This window comes from Trichechus manatus, unplaced genomic scaffold, assembly GCF_000243295.1.
Source record: "Trichechus manatus latirostris isolate Lorelei unplaced genomic scaffold, TriManLat1.0 scaffold00010, whole genome shotgun sequence".
In the NCBI taxonomy this organism is placed as follows: domain Eukaryota; kingdom Metazoa; phylum Chordata; class Mammalia; order Sirenia; family Trichechidae; genus Trichechus; species Trichechus manatus.
Window position 1 is genome coordinate 26,117,770 of NW_004443946.1, and position 12,605 is coordinate 26,130,374.

The 12,605-nt window shown below is 38.0% G+C and overlaps 1 protein-coding gene across 5 annotated transcripts in view; it reads right to left on the reverse strand.

Annotated features, from left to right (window-relative positions):
• The window catches only part of NUMB (NUMB endocytic adaptor protein), a 175,407-nt gene that overhangs the window by 41,324 nt on the left and 121,478 nt on the right, over positions 1 to 12,605 (reverse strand). For all 5 annotated transcript variants that reach the window (XM_023726357.1, XM_023726356.1, XM_004371019.2 and 2 more), the window contains one exon: positions 1,677 to 1,751. In XM_023726357.1, the coding sequence (XP_023582125.1) occupies positions 1,677 to 1,751 (75 nt within the window). The remainder of the gene's footprint in view (positions 1 to 1,676; positions 1,752 to 12,605) is intronic.

Consider the following 12,605-nt stretch of genomic DNA (forward strand, 5'->3'; position numbering starts at 1 on the left):
CTCATCTTGTTTATTATTCTTCTAGATAAACTCAGAAATATAAATTTAACCTTTCATTTAATAAAGCGATTCTATTTTAAACTGGTTATCAGAAAAATGAAAAACTAAAATATCTGAGGCTGTGTATAATTGGGTAATATATTCAGGTGGACATGACAAGTCTATAAATTATACTTTCGTGTACCGTAATATAATGGATATAAGTCCTCTTAATGATGAATTCGAGAACACAGAGAGTAGGAAGGGCTTCAGTGATTTAAGAATTTAAATTACCAATACCTGACGTAGACTGTATGTGTATATATGTATGTATATATGTGTGTGTAGTGTTATTTTTTAGTTCTTTGTAGACTACAATCAGTTATTTTTCTCTGCCTGGTTTTGGTATCAGGGTTATGCTGGCTTCAAAGAATGAATTTGGAAGCAGTCTTTCCTTTTCTATGTTCTGAAATAGTTTTTGAGTAGTACTGGTGTGAGCTCTTCTCTGAATGTTTGGTAGAATTCTCCAGTGAAGACATCTGGGCCAGGACTTTTTTTTTGTCAGGAGTTTTTTATTACCTACAATCAATTACTTTTCTCTTCCTTTACCTTCTACGACAGATTCAGGCATTTGTTCCAAATAAAATTCACCTCTCTCCTCTCTGTGGTTGGTTGTTTCCTTAATTTTCTAACTCTTACACTGAGGAATTATAGATAAGAGATCATATACAATGCACTGCGAAGCAGAAAGTTTCGATTACTAAGCAAACTGAGGAAAAGCAGTCATTAGTAGCCAATCTTCTGGCAGCCCACCATACCAGCAAACCCAAAGCAACAAGTATTTTATGTTGTTTGGGGCAAGGGCATGCATAAGTAATGCTAAAAGCTTTCACAGCAAAGAAGGGAAAAGGCCACATATTGGAGAGAAGGAAGGTTGTGAAGACTATCAGAGGCTATGGAACATTCTTTAAGCCTATCTAAAACATGAAATGAACATTTTAATCTGAACCTTTATGAATGCTGAATTCTTTCTCTCCTTTTATTAAGCACACAGGCATGTGCCTGGGATGTGTTCTACGGATACCAGGCAAAGTAAACACTATTTATCCTGGAAAAGGCCTCTCCATTTCAAGTATGCTGGAGTTTGTGCAAAAGGCAATAGAAATAGGTGGTTAGAGGAATGTAGAGAAGGAAACTGGGGGTGAATGTACATAGGAAGTAGGAGTCAAGATAATAATGAGAAGTGCCCCCCAAAATCTAAAACCTCACCAGCTATTAACACAGATACTCTATCCTTCTACTTCTCCCTGGAAAGCCGTTTCTTACCGCAGATTTAAAATCAGCAATTTATAATCCAGTTATCACAGTCAGATTAAGACACTAACTGGGACAGTTTTATCCTGTTTTTAGAATATTATTCTACTATCAAGTTTCATACCACTTGTTCAGTGTGGTTCTAAATCAAAAGTAAGTACTTTTTGGACAATGTCTGACCTAAATTGAAGAGGTTGGTTTTTGTAATTTATGTCTTTGGATGTACCATATGAGATGCTCTTTATTGGTGAGCCCACACTTTTGCCTTAGGAAAAACATTGTGCTTACTGGATACTGGGTCACTAAAATTTACTGAGCAAAATCCGTTTTTAAGAAAATATTGACAGCATATATATCAACACTGGCAACCATCAAATACATACAGCTTTCAATCTTTTTACGGCATCTTCACAGATGTGCATTCCTCTTGATTCATCAACTTCTACATGGCCAAGATACTGCAGAAAGAAGAAAGAAGTCAGGGCTATTGCTATGTTTGCTGAGTTGCTACGTGTTATTAAAACAAAACAAACCAAACTCATTGCTATCAAGTCAATTCTGACTCATAGGGACACTATAGGATGGAGTAGAACTGCCCCATGGGGTTTCCAAGGCTGTTATCTTTTCAGAAGCAGACTGCCATATCTTTCTCGCCCTGGAGCAGCTGGTGGTTTAAACTGCCGACCTTTTGGTTAGCAGCAGAGTGCTTTGACCAACTGTGCCACTGGGGCTCCTCTGTGGCAGGTATTAAAAACAAAAAAAACCTGTTGCCGTCAACTCAATTCTGACTCACAGCAACCCTGCAGGACAGAGTAGAACTGCCCCACAGGGTGTCCAAGGAGTGGCTGGTGGATTTGAACTGGAAACCTTTTTTGTTAGCAGCCAAGATCTTAACAACTATGCCACCAGGGCTCCACGGTAGGTATTAGGTGGTACAAAATTGAAAATTACAATTCTTACACTCAAGAACTTATAGCCATTGTAGAAGAGTTAATATTACTTTTCTTACCCTCAGGGTTCTCATGTGAATGAGATGTAGATAACTGTCTCAAAAAGTTGCTATAGGGAGGAAGTAAAAAAGTACATGGTAGGCACTAAATGTTACCTGAATCTATTGGATCTGATAGTATAATAGCCTGTGCTAAACAGTTATTATATCTCTAAGCGTAAAAGTAATTCTAAGACAAAGTAGAATAAATATATCATAAAAAAGGCACAAATAAAAATGACAGTTATTCAAAGGTTGAAGAGATCACACACTCCTTTTGTGAGAAGCTCGTCTGAGCAGAGCAGAGAATTTTAAAAAAGTTTAAGAAGGTAGTGTATCTGAGCTTTAAAAGATATATAAGATTTCAACAGGCAGAAATTTAAAGGTTGTGAACTATTTTAGGGAGAGAGAATTACATAAACAAAGCTATGGGTGTGAGATAGGATAACTATGAGTTGGAATCAACTCAACAGCAATGGATTTGTTTTTTGGTTTGGTAAGTGTTCCTAACCGGCTGGTATAGAGGTCTATGTAGCTGGGAATTTGAATGCTGAATTAAATAAAGAGTTGGCACTTAATCCTAGAGGCAATGGAGAACCAATAAAAAAATCATCTTGCAAGGCAGTAATATGATTCAAATTGTACCTTAGCATGTGATTAGTCCTAGGTTAGAAAAGCAGAAGGGATTGTGGCAGAGAGTGCCATATTACAAGCACTCTCTTTTAAAAGCAAATTTAGGATTCTGGCTTTGGGTAAGATGGAATAGATACACTCCACCCTGCCCCTCCCACTGAATAAAACTATAAAACCTGGATAGTCTGTATGGAGGAGTTATCTGAAGTCTTTTGAAATGTAAACAGCAGAAGGTAACTCAGGGAAGAAACCAGAATTCAAAGTACCTCTGAAACAATAGAGTTTACTTCCCCCCCAACCCGTCCCTCTTTAGTATCTCCCAGCCTGAACTCAACACAGCAAGAAATCAGAACTGAGCACAGAAGGAATTCCCGGAAGGGCCCTCTAGCTCTGGCTTGAGGGCCAGGAAAGCAAACTCCTAAGGTTCAGACAGTATGGGATGCTCCACTCCCACCACCTTTATTTTCCTTTCTTTTTTTTGGTTCTCTCACACCCCAGCCACCCCAGAAATCTTGTGGTGATGGTGGTGGTGGCCACAATGGAAACCTGCAAGAGTCACAGCTGTAAAGGAAGGGAACCTTCCTGTTCTGTGGAGCTGCAGTTCCAGGAGAGTTAGATCAACCCCCCTTTTGCTTTTCCCCCCTCTTCCTCTATATCTCCTACCATTTGGCTCAGGATGCAAGTGAAATTGTGGAACGCATGGCAGGGCAAAATAAGCATAGCCTCAGGTTTCTGGCTAGTGGATCAGAAGCGGGAGCTCCACGGAACCAGAAAGTACTGAGGAAAGCGACCCCATACAGTTGTTTATGAACTCCTGAGCTCACCCTGGAGCTGCAGAGGTGAGATCTGATCTTAATTAGTATACAAAAGAGTTTAAGAACTAAACTAACAGACAGACCACTGTTCCAGTCTCAAACTGACCACTGGGTGATGCATACATCCAAATAGCATGTTGTTGTGTGCCATCAAGTAAATTTCGACTCATAACGACCCTATATGACAGAGTAGAACTGCTCCACAGGGTTTCCTAGGCTGTAATCTTTACTGATTGTCCAATTCAAAATGGCCAATACCAGTCCATTTCAGCTCACTAATGCCTAGGATATTGATCTTTATGCGTTCCATTTCATTTTTGATGACTTCCAATTTTCCTAGATTCATACTTCATACAGTCCATGTTCCAATTATTAATAGATGTTTGCAGCTGTTTCTTCTCATTTTAAGTCATGCCACATCAGCAAATGAAGGTCCCAAAAGCTCGACTCCATCCATGTCATTAAGGTTGACTCTACTTTGAGGACTCTTCCCGTGTCGTATTTCGAGTATTTTGAGTGCCTTCCAAACTGAGGAGCTCCATCTTCAGGCACTATACGTTCCACTGCTATTCCTAAGGTTTTCACTGGCCAGTTTTTTCAGAAGTAGACTGCCTGGTTCTTCTTTCTAGTCTGTCTTAGTCTGGAAGCTCTGCTGAAACCTGTCCACCACGGGTGACCCTGCTGGTATGTGAAATACCAGTGGCACAGCTTCCAGCATCACAGCAACATGCAAGCCACCACAGTACGACAAACTGACAGAAGAGTGGTGGCAGCTGTTTGAACAGAACAAGGGGATACTGTGTGGTTTAAAGTCAGGAAAGGTGTACATCAGGGTTGTATCCTTTCACCATACTTATTCAATCTGTATGCTAGGCAAATAATCCGAGAAGGTAGAATATATGAAGAACAACACGGCATCAGTATTAGAGGAAGACTCGTTAACAACCTGCAATATGCAGATGACACATCTTTGCTTACTGAAAGTGAAAAGGACTTGAAGCTCTTATGAAGATCAAAGACTATAGCCTTCAGTATGGATTACACTTCAACATAAAGAAAACAAAAATCCTCACAACTGGACCAATAAGCGACATCATGATAAACGGAGAAAAGACTGAAGTTGCCAAGGATTTCATTTTACTTGGATCCACAATCAATGCCCATGGAAGCGGCAGTCAAGAAATCAAATGATGTACTGCAGTGGGCAAATTTGCTGCAAAAGACCTCTTTAAGTGTTAAAAAGCAATGATGTTACTTTGAGGACTAAGGTATTTCTCAATTGCCTGATATGCACGTGAAAGCTGGACAATGAATAAGGAAGACTGAAGAATTGATGCCTTTGAGTTATGTTGTTGGCGAAGAACACTGAATATACCATGGACTGCAAGAAGAATGTACAAATCTGTCTTGGAAGAAGTACAGCCAGAATGCTCCTTAGAAGCGAGCATCCTTGGACATGTCATCAGGAGGGACCAGTCCCTAGAGAAAGACATTATGCTTGGTAAAGTAGAGGGTCTGTGAAAAAGAGGAAGACCCTCAAAGAGATGGACTGACACTGGCTGCAACAATGGGCTCAAGCACAGCAAGGATCGTGAGGATGGTGCAGGACTGGGCAGTGTTTTATTCTGTTGTACATATGGTCACTATGAGTCAGAACCAAGTCGATAGTACCTAACAACAACAACAACCTCTACTGGAGCAGACTGCCAGGTGCTTTCTCCCGAAGAGCCTCTGGGTGGGTTAGAATCTCCGGAAGAGCCTCTGGGTGGGTTAGAATCTCCTATCTTTTGGATTAGCAGCCAAGCACTTTAACCACTGCACCACCAGGGCTCCTCCAAATAGCTAGGTAGGAGGAAATAACATTTACTGAGTATCTACTGTGTGCCACCAACCATGCTGGGTGCTTTTACATTTTATTTTACTGAATCATGGTAATTACATAGGAAGGTAAGTATTACCAACTGGTTTTACAAGTTAGGGAAAAAATGAAGCTCAGTGATATGGAATAACTTGCCTAAAGTTATATATACACAGCTAGCATGGACAAGTATGATTTATATTCATGATTCCAAAGTCCAAAGGTTTTCCCACTTGACTTTACTATAATTTAAGAAAACTGCCAACCAAAAGGTCAGCAGTTCAAATCTACTAGCGGCTCCTTGGAAACTGTATGGGGGGGGGGCAGTTGTACTCTGTCCTGTAGGTTCACTATGAATCAGAATCGACTCGACGGCAGTGGGTTTGGTTCAGGTTTTTTATTCCTAATTTCTGTCTCCTATTACAGGGAAATAAAATAAAAAGGTGGAAGGAGTTTGTGTGTGTATATATATATACACACGAACATATACATATAGATAGACACATCTAGATACCTCTCCCTCTATCTAATCTATCTTTTTGTGGCAAGTAATTTTAAGAGTGAAACAAAAGTCATTTCATATAGCAAATTCTCACCCTGGCAAGGATGAAGTTGTTAATAACAAATGAGCCTCTCCGAAAGCTCAGTAAAAACATCTGTCATGGTCTGAATTATGTCCCCCAAAAAATGTGTGTATCAATTTGGCTGGGCCACAATTCCCAGAATCGTGTGGTTGGCCTCCATTTTGAGATTGTAATTTTATGTTAAAGAGGATTAGGGTGGGATTGTAACACCACCTCTACCCCCAGGTCATATCCCTGAGCTAATGTAAAGGGAGCTTCCCTGGGGTGTGGCCTGCACCACCTTTTCTCTCTCAAGAGATAAAAGGAAAGGGAAGCAACCAGACAGTTGGGGGCCCCATATCATCAAGAAAGCAGTGCCAGGAGCAGAGTGCATCCTTTAGACCGGGGTCCCTGCGCCAAGAAGCTCCTAGTCCGGGGGAACACTGATGAGAGGGCCGAGAGAGAGAAAGCCTTCCCCTGGAGCTGACACCCTGAATTTGGACTTTTAGCCTACTTTACTGTAAGGAAATAAATTTCGCTTTGTTAAAACCATCCACTTGTGGTATTTCTGTTATAGCAGCACTAGATGACTAAGACAACATCTAAAGTAAGTTCAACATTATTCACGCTCTTTCAAATCCTCTCAAGATTTCAGAATCTCCATTTTGAAGAGAATTATTAATATGAAGCCGACTGGGAGGCGTAATGACATTTTGGAATATAGTACTGTCAACGTTCACCATTATTGAGCAAAATAACAAAGAATCTATGGATCATTATAATTTTCTAGTAAGACTGTTTCTTAGAGATCATCTAGTTCATACATATGTGTGTGTCTGTGTGTGTATATATATATATCTATATCTTATAAGGGATAGATCCGTAGTCCCTGGGTGGCACAATCGGTTAAGTGCTCAACTACCAGCCGAAAAATTGGCAGTTCAAACCCACCCAGAGGCACCTCAGAAGACAGACCTGGCGATCTGCTTCTGAAAGGTCACAGCCTTGAAAATCCTATGGAGCAGTTCTATTCTGCACACATCAGGTTGCCGTGAGTTGGAATCGACTTGATGGCAACTAACAATAACAGAGGACAGAGTTTTTCTTTTTTAAAATCCTAATTTGGTCATCTATAGGATTAACTTTTTCTTCTAGCTTTGTGTCATCTTCATATTTTTCTTTTTTTTAAATTGTGCTTTAAATTAAAGTTCACAGTTCAACTTAGTTTCTCATACAAAACTTTATACACACACTGCTGTGTGACCCTAGCTGCACTCCCCATACTGTGACAGCACACTCCTCCTTTCCACCCCAGATTTCCTGTGTCCATTCAACCAGCTCCTGTCCATTTCTGCCTTCTCATCTCACCTCCGGACTGGAGTTGCCCATTTAGACTCACGTATCTACTTGAGCTAAGAAGCACATTCTTCACGAGTATCATTTTATGTCTTATAGTTCAGTCTAATTTTTGTCTGAAGAGTTGGCTTCAGGAATGGTTTTACTTTTGGGCTAATAGAGAGTACGGGGGCCATGTCTTCTGGGATACCTCCAGTCTCAGTCAGACCATTAAGTCTGGTTTTTTTTTTTTCCCTAGAATTTGAGTTCTGCAACCCACTTTCCTCCTACTCCGTCAAGGACTCTCTGTACTTAAATAATAAGAAAACACTTATATAGCATTTACTATGCATAAAGCACAACTCTAAACCCTTGTATTAACTCATGTAATCCTCAAACAGCCATAGTTACTGTTATTATCTCCGTTTTACAAATGAGGAAATTGGGGCACAGAAAAGTAACTTACCCAAGACCACAAAGTCAGATAGCTGCAAATCAGGCATTAGATCCTTAATTACTTCTCTATTCTGTTTATACTTGATTGGCAAATAATTGAGAACAACGAAGTTTCTCATCAGAAAATTTAACTATAAAGAAAGTGTGTGGAACTGATTGAATGCAGCAGGCAAGGGAAAAGGGAGGACTTAGAAAATACTTTGAGATGTCTACCCTGAATGTTGGGACCAGAGACGTCAGTATCAGAAATAAAGGAGTAAACAAGAGTGTCTGAGCTACAGGAGGCTCGTTTTTGACAAGCTAAGCTCACAAGGCCATCAAGAAAATCGAGTAATAGTTACAAAACCTTATATTTATTGATGTCGCCTGAAACCATGGTCCCAGACCCCACTGATTCATTTTACTCATATCTTTATAATACTGAATGAATGCATAAAACCAATGATTTATCTATATTTATTGAGCCCTTACTAATTGCCTAACATTATGCCAGGTGCTTTACATGTATGAACACATTTAATTCTTGCAATAACACTACTTAGTTACAGGGATGTTAAGTAACTTTCCCAAGGTCATGGAACCAGTGCAATGAGCTGAGATTCAAAATGAGACTTGATTTCAACAGAAAAATTGGAAAAATTAAAGCTACTCTGTAATGTGTGTGTTACAGCTAAAAGCTATGGGAAATTCAAAAATAGTCAGAAACCCCTAAAATCCCACCTTTGTTAAAAAGTCTAAAATTTCTTGAGTGCTTACTGTCAGGCACTGTTTTAAACACTTTGCATGTATTCTTTCACTTAATCCTCACAACATCCCTGGGAAGCAGGTACTATTAGCATTCCCGTTTTGAAAATAAGGAAATACATGAACAGAGAGTTTAAGTAACTAGGCCAAGGTCATTCAGCTAGTGAATGCTCAAACCCAGAACAGTCTAATAACATTGATATCAAGAATTTTTCATTTTACTCATATCTTTCTAATACTGAATGAATACATAAAACCAATGTATTAGAATCAAATCAGGAAATGCTGGACTTTAGGTAGCAAAATACTTGAGGAATCAATCCTGAAGACTGTAAACAAAAGTTCAAAAGAATTAATGTTTAAAGAATGTTATTTTTAATAATCATTACTCCAAACAGCAATAATACTCACTTTTTAGTGAATCTAATAATGCATTATACATAGGTCTAACCTGAAAGAGCATAAGCCCTTTAGGGCAAGTCTGAATAATACAACATTTAAGAGGATATCAGTATTTATATACTCTATTTTGGATTCTCACATACAATTTAATTTTGGTAGAAATTCATTCTCTAAATGTTCACTTTCTATCTAGGTTCATATTCAGTTGCACTCCTTGGTTTTACAGATGAGGAACGTGATACAGCAATGTTTCTTAAACTGTCAGCCTCATTGAACCCATCAATGGACATTCAACACATAAAAATATCTCAAATTTTAGATAATTTTAAAATTATGAAATTAAAATAATTTATAATAACATTTTATATCAATAAAATACAGCAATTTTTCACCAAGGTATCTGTATCTGGTTCAGTAAGGGATAGCTTGAAGCTTTAAGACAGATTTTACATGTAATCATTATCTTTGCTTACATCACTTTTTTTCTACTAAACTAGAAAAAAAATTCTAACTCAAAATTACAGGCTGTCAGAAATGTCAAGTGTTTGGTGACTCTGTAAACCAGTTCCAGAGGTTTGGAGTGAACACAAACCCACGAATTCAGTATTTCCTCACTCAGTCAGATACTACAATGATAAGCACATTAATACTCAAATTCTGGAAAAATGTATTTTTCAGCCCTGAAGATACTGATGAATGGACTTTGGTTGAATACACTTTGGTTGAATTCAACTCTAGAAAGTATTTTTTCATGTTCTGTTGCACATTTGGATTTTTTTTTTAAGCCCAATAATACATTCTTAATTTCTTTGTCCAATGAGTAAAGAATATTGTCATGGATTGAATTGTGTCCCCCCAAAATGTGTGTCAACTTGGCTAGGCCATGATTCCTGGTATTGTGTAACTGTGTACCATTTTGTCATCTGACGTGATTTTTCCTGTGTTGTAAATCCTACCTCTATGATGTTAAAGAGGTGGGATCAGCAGCAGTTACGTTAATGAGGCAGGACTCAATCTATAAGATTAGATTGTATCTTAAACCTATCTTTTTTCAGATATAAAAGAGAAGGGAGCAGAGAGACAAGGGACCTCATACCACCAAGAAACAAGAGCCAGGAGAACAGCACGTCCTTTGGACCTGGGGTCCCTGCAATGGGAAGCTCCTGGACCAGGGGAAAATCGATGACAAAGACCTTCCTTCAGAGCCGACAAAGAAAGCCTTCCCCTGGAGCAGACGCCTTGAATTTGGACTTGCAGCCTACTAGACTGTGAGAGAATAAATTTCTCTTTGTTAAAGTCATCCACTTGTGGTATTTGTTATAGTAGCCCTAGATAACTAAGACAAATATCAAATACTAGGAAAGAGTAAAATCTTAGCAACTGAGCTATTTGCACCATAGTTCTGATACTTGAACATATTCTGATATCTCATTCTTGGCACCTTATCACATACATTGTCAATATTTTTTAGTCTGTTTGCTGTTTTGCTTTTGAATTTACTCTCTATCCTTGATCACTGACTTGAAATGCCTTTTGTAAATATATATATATATATATATAATAAATATATATTTTTTCCTTAGGTCTGTATCTGGACTTTTATTTTGTTCCATTGTTACTTCTATTTTGGCACCATAGCATGCTGTGTTGATTATTATAATTTAGAAATACATTTTAGTATCTGTTTTGGATTGATCCCTTTCACTATTTTTTTCTCTCACAGAATCTTCCTGGCTATTACCTCATATTTATTCTTTCAGATCAACTTTGGAATAATTTTGTTATCCCCAAAATATCTTTGGGATTTTAATTAAGATAGCCTTAAATTCACTAGTTAATTCAAGAAAAACTGGCGGCATTATTGAGCAATTTCATCTAACAATATGTTGTGGCTCTTCTTTTATTCCAGTCTTTTATGTCTCTCAGTGAAGTTTTATGGTATCCTTCAAATAGATACTTACACATTTCTTTATAAATTAATAACTATTTTATAATTTTTATTGCTACTGTGAACCAATCTTTCCCCATTATATTTGTATACAATTTGTCATTTTCTTTCCAGATGCTTTAAAATTTTTCTTAGTCTTTGGTATTCTATTTCATTAATGTACATGGATAAAAGACTAGCTTTTGTTTATCCTGTTTGCTTCTTCATGTGAGGATTCAAATACTGTTTCTTCCTCATTTATTCTCTTCTCTCTAGCCCCCATTAGGCTTGCTGATGCCATTGGACTTTCTAATTTGTTCATCCATGTTTCTTCATCTCTTTTTCAATATTTGCTATCTTTGCGCTGCATTCTGGGTAATTTCATCCAATCTGTCTTCCAGTTTACACATTCTCTTCTGCTAGGTCTAATCTGCTTATCTAGTAAATTCAATTTCAATAACTGTATTTTTCTTTATTAAAAGCTCAGATTTGAGTCTCTGTCAAATTCGTCTATCCTTTTTTCATTGTTTTGTTTTTCTTATGGTTTGAATTCCTTCCTTTATGTCTTTAATGATTTTATAAATACATATTTTATAGCCTCTTCTACATTCTACTATTTCAAGTTCTTAAAGTGTTAATCCTCTTAGTGTACCTCCTGATTATTTCCTCATATGATTTATAACTTTTTAAAAACTGTAAGCTCATCTTCTCTAAAGCTCAATTTTTCTGGGGGAATTTCATGCATTCTGGATTTTTGGTTTGGTTTTATGCTTGCTGTTAAAAAGTACCGCAGGTATATTAGTAGCCTAATACCTATTTTATATTAATTTGGGGATTCTTACACTATGCAGGTTAAACTGTATGAAGTCCATACCCAGAATTTCAGTTCCTCCAGGAAGACTCCTTTTTTCCAGCCAGGGTCTGAGTGGAGGCAAGTTTCCTTCCCCCCTCCTCTACCAATTCACTATTTCATTGATTGGAAAGCCCTCTGAAGGTTCTGGCTTTACACTAAGGTCTTAGTTCTGAGTCCCTGAAAATGAGTCCAAGACCTTCAGAAAGATGTTGAAACCAAAGGCTCTAGCTCATACAAATCCTTTCCCTCCCAGGCTGCTCCACTGGCTAGCGTGATTCCTGCCCTGCTTTCAAATTCCCTCTTAATTTCTTATAAGTGGACAGTTCTGTCTTTAGTGAAAGCTCAGCTATGCATTAAGAGGCGGAAAAAATAGGTTTTGTTTTTGAACAAACACCTTTGTTTAGGTGTTTGTATTGGAAGTATTTTTGTTAGCTTAATCCACATTCTGCAGAAACCAGAATACCTATTATATTTTCCCACTAGACTGTTTTTTTAATCTACTGATTTTAGTATATCCTTTAAGTAGCCAACTTAAAAGAATTTTCTATCATTTAAAATAGTTTTTAGTTGATTCTTTAGGGTTTTTCAGATAGGTAATATCGTCTGCAGACACAAACGAAACAAAAAAAAATTTTCTCGAAGGACTAATGGTCCACAGCTACCAAGGCCTCCACCGGACTGAGTCCAGTACAGCTAGATGGTGCCCAGCTACCACCACTGACTGCTCTGACCAGGATC